The 14,004-nt window shown below is 42.3% G+C and overlaps 1 protein-coding gene across 1 annotated transcript in view; it reads right to left on the bottom strand.

Annotated features, from left to right (window-relative positions):
- The window catches only part of B4galt6 (beta-1,4-galactosyltransferase 6), a 61,695-nt gene extending 53,691 nt beyond the window's left edge, over positions 1-8,004 (bottom strand). The window contains exon 1 of the mRNA XM_020187344.2: positions 7,577-8,004. Coding sequence (XP_020042933.1) covers positions 7,577-7,691 — 115 coding nt within the window. The 5' untranslated portion in view covers positions 7,692-8,004. The remainder of the gene's footprint in view (positions 1-7,576) is intronic.
- Between the last annotated feature and the right edge of the window lie 6,000 nt (positions 8,005-14,004).

The raw sequence follows: 14,004 nt of genomic DNA, 5'->3' as shown, positions 1-14,004 counted from the left end.
AAGATGCAGGCCCTGAGTTCAAATCCCAGTACCCCCACACACACAAAAAATTCTCCCCAAATGCTAGGAAATGTTATTTTGAAATTATTTCCACTGAGTAACCTATAGTGTTATAAGCTTTAAGAATGTTCATCAACCTTGTTAAGTGAATTACAATGTATCTAATAATTAAAAACATTAAATTATACACTTAGGACCAATTTATGACCAATCTCCTAGTCACTGCAGACACATAAAAAGAACAGAGTACACTGGTTCTCTTAGGCAATTTGTCCATTACCCTAGGTGAAAAAAATTCAGGATAGCCACTTCTATGTTAAAACAAGTTAATCTGGTTTTCAAAAAAGTAAGATTAGTTCTATGAAAGATTAACTGATATAAAATGATCAATTTGGAAAAGTAAACCTAACCACCACGTAATTTTCTCCCCATCATTTCAGGTGTTATGTCAGAAACACAGTTCCCAGGCTTCAGAATTAGCAGTCGTATGTGTTAAAAAAAGGAACAGAATTGCAATTCAAATCTCTGTGGAAAACATGAAAGTAGAAAAGGACTGTTAGGGAGATGGGAGAGGAGGAGGAGAGAGAAACGGGGGAGTGGGAGTGAGTATGATCAACGAACGCAATAAGCATACAAGTGTATCACAATGAGACCCACTACTTTGTACAATTAATTAATGCACTCACAAAAAAAGGGGTGGAATGAAAGTAAGAAACAGGAATTAACAAAGAATCTCTGATAATATTCTTAGGAAATGAGCTTATTAAAGCAGACCACCTTAAATAAGGCTTAAGACCACCTTAAATAAATGCTTATATTTGAAAGCATTGCTTTTAGTAATTCTCAAAACATAACTAATAACAAGCAAAACAGGAAACTCTTCCTTTCATATTAGTTTAACTTATATTAAATACATCCTCTCTTACACAGCTTTCTAACGCAGGCACAATTTACTCCATCATCTTTAATAAACATACAACCTAACAATTTAGTAGAACAAAAAACTTAATAAATTAGCCTTAAGAGCAAAGATTCAACACAAGAGCTTTATTTATTACACTTCCAAAGGAAAATAAAAAGTGAATTTCAAATTTAGTTTTAAGTTACTAAATATACTGTCACAAATGTTTTCCTCTGCCACAAAGCCCAAAATATAACTAACTGACATGAACATCCTTTAAGCTAATTCTCCTACTGCAACAGAGGAAGGTTTTTGCTGTGGCTTAAACCAAACTATGCAAATTCTGCTTTTCAGGTATGCCCACAAGAAGTCCAACCATGAGACATAACAAAGCAAAGTAGCCCAATATAGGAAATATATGCTATAGAAGAATAAAATGGGAATGTGACCTGAAATTCTCCAGTAAGCCCAAGATATAAGGTTAAAATATCTAGCTGTAATTGAAGGAAATGCTTAAGTTTTCAAAGGCATGCTTAATGGGCACCATATCCTCAGAAATATCTCTACCTTCAACCCTCAAATGACCTGATCTTTAATTTGAATCACAGTATTTCTGTCACACTATTCTCTGTTATTATTCTGACAAAAAACAGAAATGGAAAGAAAAGGGTCTTTTAAATATTAAATCACTATATCCCCTAGGAATTCAGAACAACCTGAGGGACAAGACTAGGGGGAGGGAAGGGGAGGAGAAAAGAGGAATGAAGAAACAACAGGCTGCCCTGCTTAAATGGGCAAACTGCAGGCTCAGGCAGTGGTGACAAAGCCAGCTTGGTCCAAGGCAGCCAGGAAAATGCACCAAAATAATACTGTGAACACAAAGCCTAAAGAACTCCCAAAGGCGCCCTAGGAAGCCAAGCTCTAGAAACAAATCACTGTTCAGTGTACCTCCTCCCACTCTTCTCACCTCAGCCTTTCCACCTACCTCCATCATTTTCCTGAAGACAAAAATGAAAGGCAGGCTTGAAAGAAGAAAGGAGGCACAAGAGGCACAGTGGCAGGAGGGGAACAGATAAAGAAGGTCTGCCCCTTGGCTAATGGGTCATCACAGAGCCTCGGAGTTTAAGGGCATGATAGAGGACTTTCTCCAGCCAACAGGGTAGTTACCTACCCTCACTTGAAATGTGGAAACAATTAATATGTGGTAATTTAAAACCCAAGAAAAGAGAAAGACCACTTATACGGTCACTTATTGATTTCAGGTGAGTTAGTTCATGGTGGGGTGTGTCTTTACAATAAGTCTAAACTCTGTTACATTGTCATTACACTCACTGCTCAGGCTTTCCAAACAAATGTTCTCTCTTCCTCTGCATATATAGTATCCCCTCAAACTGATGAAAAACAAACTCATATTTCCCCAAAATTTCCATTTTCTCAGAGCAAAAATGATGGTGTCCTTTCACTCAGGAGCAGGAAAGTCAGGTATCCAAAGGTGGACATGTCAGCTCTTCCAACAATATAAATGGGACTTGGGGCAAACGACAATCTTTGTTAGCCTGCCCTTCCTTCCTTCTTCACATAAAGGCTACTATCCCTGCAGGCTGTGGGATTCCAATGATAGACAAAACAGTGGGATACCTTTGGGATTTTGCTTCTGAGGCTTCTTTGCCAAGGACTTTGACACCAGAGACACCAATGCCTCTATATCCAAGATTTTCATGGCCTTGGGCCTTTGCCCAGAAAAACAAGCACAGGAACTGTGGCGAAAGAGCAGCAGCCAAAGCTGGAACCACCAGAGCATTAGGTACTAGTGTCCAGAGAAGCCTTGTAGTGCATCCTGCGGTAAACAGGCTTTTCACAGGATGGGTTATGTGGGTAAAAATGAATCAGGATCTTCAGGGATAAGACTAGGAAATATGCTTATTAAAGCAGACCACCTTAAATAAGTCTTGGATAAGTTATAAAATTAACCACCAGATATAACACTGCCTTAGAAGGAAAATGACTTCTCTTCCCAACAAATTCCAAACAGCATTTGGAATACCTATCACATACAGAGACTATAAACCTAGGTTAGGCATTTCTCTTTTACAAATATCCACAGACATGGTTAATTTTATCTTCAATAAACACTGAAAAGCAGAAATGATAAACACTGCTGCAGAATACATATCACTACCTCATTCTGCCAAAATCCTTAATAAATCTCAAATTCATTCACAAAAGACTAAGGTGGAGAATGACATCTAGAATTCCCAGGTTTCAATGATCCAATAAATTACCTAATTTCCCACAAGGCTTTAGGATTTAGGTTAATTTATACTGACACTACAGAGCTGAGTTACAAAGTCTACTCAAGAATGGCAATCTGGTACCTGACTAGCAAGTGTGATGCCCTGAGTTCAAACTCCAGTACTGCCGCCCCCCCCCAAAAAAAATAAAATGGCAATCTAACTGTGGGAGGCCATCTCTAAAGAGGGCCTGCTACCCCTCTGAGTGGAGACAGGACCTACTGATTCTTCTCTAACAAGGTGAGGGAGTGAAAGGATATCAGAGCCTCCTTGGATGCTTCCAAAATATACATGGGCCTCCTCCACATTCTCACTTAACCCCTATGATTCCAAACTTAACAGCAACGAACAATGCCGTTAAGTTCCACTTGCAGAAGTGTTTATTACTCAGTTGTTGGGGGAGAAATAGATAAGTGCCATTCACCTGTATGTTGAAGACACCCAAACCTCCCTCTTGACAATTCTTCCCAGATATCCCACAGGTATTCAACTCAAGTTTCTCTAAAACGACCCTCAAAAGGTGTACCTTTCCATATTCTCTATTAGCAGTTACCTACTTGTCTAAGTTAAAATCCAAACATAATCTTAAAGTTGCCCCTGTTTCTTCAACCCCACTATTCACATTCTCACTCTACCCTAATAAAAACATCAACTACTTTGATCTGAGTCTAATCTCCTGCAGCTTGAACTAGTGCACAAACTTCTTAACTGTCTTCCTGTCAATGGCCGTGCCCTCTACATCCCATCTTTCATGCTAGGATGACTCTACAACAAAGGACTGCATCCCTTCCCTTCTCAACAATTCTGTTTCCTACTCATAGAACAAAATGGGGCTGGGGGAGTGGCTCAAGCAATAGAATGCCTGCCTAGCAGCATGAGACCCTGAGTTCAAACCCCAGTGCTGCTAAAAAAAAAAAAAAAGAACAAAATGGCATGGAATGCATGGCCAGTAGAGGCGGCACAGAGGAAAAAGATCAATACTGTGGCCATAATCTCAACTCTAGAAGAGCATCATGTAGATCAGAGCACTTAGTGACAGAAAATCAGAGACCTTTGCAACACAAAGCTGGAAAACACCTTTGCAAAACAGCTTGAACACAGCCAGGCTTACCTAGTCAGGGACCCGTAGGAATTCAGACCAAAGTGGCCTGACCAGATTCCACTCCTACCAAAGAGCACGTCAGAGTGTCTACAAAAAGTCAGGGACAGGCTGGTGGAGTGGCTCAAGTGGTAAGAGCACCTGCCCAGCAAGTGTGAAGTCCTGAGTTCAAACCCCAGTACTAACCAAAAAAAAAAAGTTAGGGACTCTGTTGAATCGAATGGACAATAAAATCCCCACTTCCAGGGAAGTTATGCAGTCTCTTCCATAATACCGCCCTGTGATCTACAGGCATGTCAATTTCTTTCTTAATCACAGATAGCTTAAACAAAGCTGGGTGAGCCGAACAGTTCTCCCCACCAAGAACTTTAGGGATCTCAAGCACCTGGAGAGTAGGCTGGGCAATGGGGCAGCAGAGACCTTTCCCAATCTAGTCCATCTGCCACCCTACACCCTAAGCAGTAGCCAGGAACTACAGGAATCCCATTTCCTGAAAGCTTTGCTCACTCAAAATTCTAACCAGACTCCCATCCTTTACTCAGTTCAGATAAATCCTGGCGGTGGCCCACACCAGCTCCTCTGGAAATCCTTGACCAGCCCTCTGCACCACAGGCTTTCAAAGGGCCTGCTGCAGCTCTTTTATGAGGCTCATCCCCACTGGCGACTGTGTTTTAGTCATCTCAAATCTGTCTTCCATGCCTCAATGTCCAGCTTCTCTCAGGTACTCCATTCACATTTATTGACTAAATTTATAAGTCAGCTCATCTTTCCCTTTGACATGACAGTAGGAAAAACGACCACTGGAAGTTATATTGGAAATGGCTTCCTATTAAATAGAAATCTGTTCTCAATCCAGCCAGCTCAGAACTTTGAAGAGAAATTGTATTCATCTCTTTGCAATCATGTACAAAAGCAGACACAGAATGAGAATTCATGCCACCCACCTGTACTGGGTGGACTATGGCAATGTGTCCATGGACTCTGCATGGGGTGACCGAAGCAGGGTGCCTGCCACCCAGTATCTCTCAGCTCACTAGTAGACCTCTTGCATGCATAAGGCCCTAAATTCACCCCAGCAGCACAAACAAAAGAAATACCAAGAAAGTAGAAAGCTTCTTATCTAAGAGCAAAAAATCCTTCTCCATAATCTTTCAAAATTAAATGCCTGGTAAAATAACATCCACCAAAGATCTCCAACTCTCAAGGACTTACGTGAGAAAGTAAAAAATTGTTATAGAATAAAGGGTTAATTTATAAGACTTCCAAAATGCCAAAGAAATAAAATAAAAAGGAAACCTTTTTGATTATCTTAGTTAGTATCAAATCCACTGAGTGACAGGAAAGATGGTAAAATATAATTCACATCTATCAAACTAGCAGATGTATTAGGATTAAGAAGGACTTCTGTCAGGTTTGGTTTGGTTTTTGAGACCGGTTACATTAGGTAACTCAGACTGGTTATTGTCCTGGTTATTCCAAAAGTTGGGATAATAGGTATGCACCACATGTACCACCATACTTTGCTCGATAAGGACCTCTTAACGGATTTGAACCATTTAACTTAGGCCCAATAAAAGCACACAACATATATTTCAGTACTAAGAAAATTCTGCCTCAGTGTGTAATTCAGTCTAACATATAAAGTACTGTCATTAGCAGAAATACCACCTTGAAAGAAGTACTTTTTTGTTGTTTTTGTTTGCCTAAACAAAAAAACAATTACATTTAAAAAAATGTTTAAATATTCATACCTCTTCAAACTTTACCTTAGAAGACCTAAGGATACATTCAGGTGTCAACAATTCACTTCTTCTCAAGCATCATTATCTGAGCATATATATTTAATTAATTCTCATAAAGAAAAAGTCACACAGCAATCTTAAGAAATGAAGCAAGCCCTCATAGTGGCTCACACCTGTACTCCCAGATACTCAGGAGCTGGAGATTGGGAGGATTGAGGTTTGAAGCCGGCCCAGCAAAAAAGTTACTGAGACCCCATTTCAATCAATAAGATAAGCATGGTGATGCCTCTGTCATTCCAGCATAGCAAGAGGCCTGAGATAGGAGTATCTCCATTGGAGGCCAGCCCTAGGCAAAAACGCAAGACCCTAACTGAAAAATAACTGGAGTAAAAAAAGGCTGGGGACTTGGTTCAAGTAATAGAGCACTTGCCTAGCAACCATAAGGCCCTGAGTTCAAACTCTACCACCGCCAAAAAAAAAAAAAAAGTGTGGATGAGACTTCTTCCCTTGTAATTTATTAGAATAATTACATCCAAAAGATCACCCCAATAAAAATTCCATGTCAAAATTCTGCAGGTGCTTTCACTCTCTAACAGCATCACATTTTTAGCTAACTCGGGAGAATGGCACTGGCTCAAAGGACTACTAGTGTGTAACAAGAATGGCAAGAGACCCACACTGCTACCCAGAACCCTAACATTACATACACAACGCCCAGGAAAACTCAGAAAACTCTTGGAAATAGAATTATTTGAATATTTATATGAATTCATATGAATGTTTTCACTCCTTTCAAAACCGCCACATTGACTCCTGGTACTGGGAATGAAGAATAGGCAGTTAATTAAAAAAAAGCCAATTCAAGTAGATTTTACACAAAACTGTATTTTGGAGCAAAGGCCTGAAAGTGCTAAAAAGAGGGTCAAAATTTTAAACTACAAATTGCCTTACATAATTAACTTTAATCACTATTTTACGAGAAGTCATCCTAGCAGGTAGTAGAGACCACCTACCCTAGAAAGACAGACCCTAGCAGACTAAATAATGGAGCGCTGTCTTTACAAGGCAATTCAACCCCTATAAATTCCTCAAGTCTGGCACAAATGTTCACTGACCCCATTCTAAAAACGTGACCTAGAAGACTAGAATACGTAGACTCTTGACCTCAATCACATTCCGAGATGCTGTTTCTCCAACACATTTTTACAACCAATAATATATGATGTTTGAATAAAATTATGATTAAACCCTAAGCTTAAAGATCAATCAAAATCAAAAGATTTATCAAATGGGTAAAGTCGACATGATGATTTAAGAAAGCGACCAGAGCGCACCGCAGGCCATCATCATACCTAATTTCACTATGTTCACTAATGCAATCTTTGAAGTAATTTAAACAAAACTCACACAGCAAAGCCATGCCCCACAGCATTTTGTTTGACACGTCTGAGTAACAATTCAAATAAAACGCTTTCTGCGGGGAGCCCCGTCTGCTCGGCTTCCAAATCCCCAGAAGTAACATTCCTGACACCTCCGTGCTTACCTATGCCTGGAGCCACATAGATGAAGTAGAGACAGGACGAGGAGAGGGAGAAAATGAAGATGAAGACGAGGAGAAAGCGATTGGAAACCCGCATCATCCGCCTGAGCACCGACATCTTCCTCTTCCCAGCCGGCAGCTCGGGCTGCGATCTCAGGCCGGACTCGGGGCCACTGTCCAGGCCCTAAACTTCCATGGATGCGCTAAGAACCCCGAGAACGCAGCGAGGTCCGGGGGGAGGTGGGGGGAGGGAGGCTGTGGGGAGGAGGCTGGGACAGGAAAGGCTTGGAGAGAGGTGGGAGCGGGATGAATGAATGAACGGAGGCCGGGAGGAGAAGCGTGAAAGGATCACCAGGAAGGAAGGCGAGGGGAACGGGGGCAGTGCCGGGAGGACCGGGGAGGCCGCGGAAGGGCGCGGACGCGCGTCCTCTTCGCCAGGCAGCGGCGGGAGGAGGGGCTGCAGGTGCGGAGCGGCGCTGGCTGCGCGCCGCGGCGCCCTGCGCACTCGGGCAGCAACTGCAGCACGCCGGGGCTGCCCGCGTTCGGCGGGGTCCAGAGGGAAGTCCCGCGCTCGGGGTCCGGCCAGCCCGCGTCCCCTCGGCAGGCCTGCACCGTCTCCTCCTCCGGGCCGCGGCGTCTAGTGCCTGCGCGGGGCTAGCGTGGGCGCCGGGGCCGCAGCCGGCGCACGCGACGCGCGGGGGCCCGCGGGGGCCCTGGGGGCCGAGGAGCTGGGCGCTCGCCGGCGCGCAGCCTCCACCTCATGCCGTGCCGGGCCCCGGAGCTCTGCAGCCGCCGCGGGAGCCAAGCGCAGGCCAGGGCGGCGTCCCGGCCAGCGGCGAGCGTGCTCCGGCTCCGGCTTCTGCCGCTGCCGCCCGCTGTCCGCCCGGCTGCAAGGGCGGCAACCGCATTACCGCCGCGGGCCCGCCCGGGGTAAGGCGCCCCCGCCGGCGCCGCCCCCGCACGGCCCCAGACACCAAGCCGAGAGCGGCCAGGCGACGCGCGCTGCGGGCAGGGCCAGAGAGTGCAGAGAGAAACAGAAAAGAGAGAGAAAGAGAGGGAGGCCGGACGCCGTCGGACCGCGTCTGCACCGGAGAAGGGGCGGACTTGGGAGCCTCGAGGAAAACCCGGACTGGCGGGCACGCCCGGAGACCCCGCAGGCTCCGCCCGTTCGCGCGCGACTCCGCAGGCGGCGCTGCGTGCGCCGGGACCCGAGGAAACCTGGAGGCCCCCCGCCCTCCCGGGTCTCCAGACCGCGCGTCCTGATTGGCCCGCACCGCACCGCTCCACACCGAGCAACCCCCCTCCCCCGCCCTCTCGGACTTGGGCCTCAGCCGCCTCCTGCGTCATCGCCACCCCAGCCCCGGGACCCCGCATTCACTGCGCGGCTGAGGAACGCGTGCCCAGCCTGGGATGAGCGCTTGCCCTAGTGATCAATCATGAAGGATGATGTACCTGCCTGGAAAGGGTATCTCGAGGAGGGACTTTGATGTAATTTCCTCCCAAAATGCTGGGCAAAAGAGGCGTATTCCCACCAGGATTTGGGACATACACCTGCCCTTCCTGTACAATCATCTTGAACGGATGCAATATGGGTCTGTGTATATATCTCACCTGCCTTCGTCTCCGAAGGTGAACATGGGGTGGTCCCCCTACTGTAGCTCCTTGCAGCCAAAAGGCCCTTGAGAGCTGCAACCCCAATCCAGCTGCAGTAGGCAAGCTGTACGGCCCTTTAATGGACCTGTTGACCGGGGGCTGCCCTTTATTCAAGTGCTTTTCCCTGCTAGCTACACTAGTCTAGGTCCTTAGCTATGTCACACTTTTTCAACAAGTGTGGACGGTTTCTTTGTCAGCTAATGGAGCAAGTGGCTAGATGTGCTACCACCATTATTTCTTGAATTGTCATTGAATTGCAGACAAAACCTGGGAGCTGTTACCTGTGCCTTACGTCATATCTGAGGTAGTGCTATGCAATGTGGAGCCTCAAACACCTAACTTTATAAACTCATGCATAAAATGCTACTGTAATCTGGCACATAAGAGGTTCTCTTACATCCCTTTACTTCGCCGAGTGGAATCGCTAAGTTTAAATTAGTTTTTGATTATTTTGCTTTTTGGAGTAGTTAAAAGTTATTTAAGTTCCCTGGCTAATTTGATATTTATTGTGAAAGGTAATGACACTATTTTGTAACATTTTTAGAAACTTAAGGGGAACTTAAAATACAATGTGGAACAACATATTAAATAAAACACACTGAGAAAAAGAAAAAACACAAGCAAAAAAAAAAAAACCCACAAATCCATGAATGACAAGAAAGCAAAAGTTGTGTTATTGCCCTCTCCCCAGCTCCCTTAGCTTTTCATTTCTTACTGATTGTTTATGAACTTAATACAAAACCGGGCATGGGATGAGTTTTTTTTTTTTAAAGGAAAGCTTACTATGTTGTGGAGGGAAGTAGTGACATCATAAAATTAGGGTTAATCTTATTTTAAGAAGTCTGAAGTCTGTACTGATGCACCTGGCTGCCCAGATGACTGCCGTTGGTATCGCTCCTATTTTAACCTCATCTCCTTTGGTTTGTCTTGCTCACCCAGTGCACCACCACAATGCTTGTTAAGACTGATTAGTTCTCCCCTGGAGAAAACAACTTCATTTCTGGTACCGGAAAACAAGCTCAGTCTGTACAGGCACTGTGAGGATTGCATCCAATGAGTTAATGTCTCTGAAGAGCCTGAGAACCTGCTGTATGGTAAGCCATACTGGAATAGTTGTGAAATTTATTCTTGAGAATCTGCCCTTTTGATCATTCTCTGTTGGCAGAAACAAGTGATGCATGTCTCTTTCTGTTTAAACACCAAATTCCTTGTGAATCAACCAATAAGTCTCTATCTCCAATAATCTTAGGGGATACCTTAGGATCTGAGCTCTTTAGCAGGGAAGGGGTGGTAGACATCAAACCCAGGGCCTTCTAGGTAAACACTGTGCCACTGAGCTCAGCTCAGAGCACAAGAAATACTAACTGAACCCTCTCAAGCCCCCATTATCAACTGATCCTTTCTTAGGAGCCAAGTTAGCCCCATATCAGAGATGTGACTGCAGAAATACACGACACTGAAAAGAACTTACACCTGTAATAGTAATGCATAACTTACAATGGTATGACAGAACTAAATTTATTTAATGGGCTGTTCTTAACTTATTACTACCATGCATTTCTTTTATGACCTTTTGTTTACTAGAGACCCCATACTCTTAAGTATCTGGATATCCAAGTGAATAAATAAAGTCACAATTAACCATTTTCTCTTTGCATTAATAAAACGTATATTACAGAACTTGAAATTAAAACAAAAAAGAAAAGCATGCTTATTTAGTGAGATAGGTGACATTTTATTTGGTTTATGCTGAATGAAGATCAGTAATTCCATCAAGTATTTTTGATTTGCTGATAACCTTAGTAAGTAATAAATATTTTTATGTGTGCAAGGAGAAAAGGGAATGAAGACAGCATTTGGAATTCAGGGGCATGACTCAATCTCACTTTTAGAGTTGCTAAAGTTTCAAAACTCCTTACTATAAGAACTAGTTATATATATTAATTATGCCTATTTCAGTACATAGTCTAAGCAGCTGAGATTCAGCTAAAAAATGCTAAGTTGATGAGTAATGTTTATGTGATTGAATTTTTTATTTATAAAATTGAATGTATATTCTATAAAAGTTAATCATTGTCATGACTTATAAAATTGACTGTATTTTCTTCACTATGTTATAGTATAGAAACTTCTCTTAAATAAAAATTTCCATTACAAATGGAGTCAGAATTCTTCTGAGAAAAAAAATTGCCCCCTTAATATTTAAGATAGATAGATTAGATGGATAGATAGATGATAGAAAGATATAGATAGATAGATAGATAGATGATAGATAGAGGGTGCTGGGGATTGAACCCATGGCCTTGCCCATACTAGGGCACATAACCAATATTTAGGTTACATTAGAGAAGTTTTAAGATAAATAAGTCTTACATTTAAGAACAAACATGTCACTATAAAGCCATACTTTAGTGATACTATATAGTATCTATGAAATAATACAGAATTTTATGATAATACTGTATTGTAGTTAAAAATTTAAAAAGAAACCATTGTCACAGTTGAGCATTTGACCCACATTTCACACTAACTTCAAAGTACCTTAACTCTTTCACCTTAAACTCGAGACCTTTCTTTTACTAGATAAGAATGCCCTGTAGGGTTTTCAAGTATCCAAATGACTTTCATATCATTTTCACAATAGCCATTTGGAGCAGGAATTATTATGTCCTTTGGGGATAAGGAAAAAGAACTTGTCCAAGCTCACATGGTAATAAGACAGCCAAGCTGGGAACAGAGCCAAGATGTTGTCAGCCTGCCTCCACACCCTTTGCACTAACCACACCACCTCCAGTCTTCACAATGGTCACTTTGCTTATCATTTATTGTTTAGTGTGGGTTTTTTTCATTTTTCTAGAAACAAATATAAGCAATTTTTCTTTCATGGTTTTTAAAAAACCAATTTTGCCTTAGGCATCCATGTCAGGAGACTATATAGATGATACCACATGAAACCTGTCCTGGAAAGAAAAAATGTTTCATGAAGTTAAGGCCCTTCTGTCTAGTCCTTGCTTGGAATCAGTTGATAATTCAAAATGAGAAAATTAGTAGATTGTGTTAGCTTTATCCGTTATTTTCTTTGTTTGTTTAGTAAGGCCACTAGTTTTCGCCTTAAAGAAAATCTTAGCTACCAGACAACAGCCACTGGCTGGCCCTGACCCAAAGCCAGCAAATCTTTGACTAGAAGAAACCTGTGCAGTGGAAATGAAAATTTGTTCAGAAAACTCTGGGTGCAGAGGACGGGAAGACAATGAAAACTAAAGATACAAGTCACATAGAAGGCAGTGTGCAGTGTCCTTCATGGAAAGAAATGATCTTTAAGCAGCTACCAGGTTAAATGTAGGAGGCTGCCTTCATCTGCCTGAGGTCATGACTGCCCTGGGGGAAATCAAAACCTTGTCACATATGTAACCCAGATATACAGGGCAGCTCAAGCTCTGTGCTCATCAGTTGGAAAACTCAATCATAGAGACAACATTCATAAATTCAGCTTTTATTTCAAAAGTAGGATTTGAACCCATGCCTCCAGAGGAGATTAGACACAGCTCTTTAGATTGTTTAGTCATCCTGACAGCAGAAAACTTGGCTTCTGAACAGACAAAACCATATCCAGATTACTAGAGCTGCCTTGAATTCTAAACTGACTAAGCCTAGGTATTAACATATATATTCTTGTCAAAAATAAATCAGACATCAGTTGAGAGGCTAAGATCAGGAGAATTGTGATTTGAGGCCAGCTTAGGAAAAAGTTCACGAGACCACATCTCAACCCATGTTGGCACTGTGGTTCACACCTGGCATCCTACCTATGCTGGAGACTTAGATCATGGTTCCTGAGTATAAGTTTGTAAGGCCCCATCTCAACAGAAAAAAAGTTGGGTTTGGTGGCACACACCTGTCATCCCAGCAAGAAACATAAAATAGGAGGGACACCGTCTGGACCAGCCTGAAAAAAAGCAAGACCCTATTTCCAAAAAACCAGAGCAAAAAAGGGCTGGAGAAGTGGTTCAAGCGGTAGTGTGTGAAGCCCTGATTTTAAACCCCAATACTACCAAAAAAAAAGAAAGACAAGAAAACCTGTTTCTTCAACACAGTTCAAAAGAATTTGCTTGTTAGCACCAAAATAGCCTAGTCTCAGTTATTTGGTTTTTTTTTTTTTTTTCAAAAGTTATTTCCTAAACAGAATTTTGGTGTCATAAAGTAGCATCAGAGTATCCAGGACAACAAATAATAACTGAATAACTGGATTAATATACTCTTAGTCTCTTAAATAATCATGCACGTTCACTTGAGTTTAGTGTAACAAAAAGTACTGCTTCACCTTCCCTCACCCACAGCATATTATGAAAATGCATTCATAGGTGAATGACTTATAAAAGTAAGAGATAAAATATGTAGATGAAAGGTAATCCTTTCATCTTTTATCACACCAAGTGTGCTTTTATCGTATCAAGAATCTTACAGCTGTGGTTGACAAAAAAAATCCAAGAAATGGAATTGTAATATTGAATAACTTTTAGTAAACAAAATGCCTTGTCCTTGTTTCTATCATTTATTATCTTATTTAATGTCCTAAGCCTCCTAGGATTTTCTCAATCTATTCTTTTAGTGACCAAATCCCTGGAGAAAGGGGAGGTAGAAGGGATTCAGTTGTACTCCAGGAAGGATTTCAGTGTTTCTATGTCTGAAAAACAATTCTGGAATTCTGAGGTCCTAACTTAAGCCAAAATCCACAAGTTCATAGTCACAGGAAGGACTATGTTGCTGCAAACGGTGAA

The sequence above is a fragment of the Castor canadensis genome, chromosome 4, assembly GCF_047511655.1.
Source record: "Castor canadensis chromosome 4, mCasCan1.hap1v2, whole genome shotgun sequence".
NCBI classification, from domain to species: Eukaryota; Metazoa; Chordata; class Mammalia; order Rodentia; family Castoridae; genus Castor; species Castor canadensis.
The sequence above is the reverse complement of the archived record's forward strand: the minus strand, read 5'-3'. Positions and strand labels throughout refer to the sequence as shown.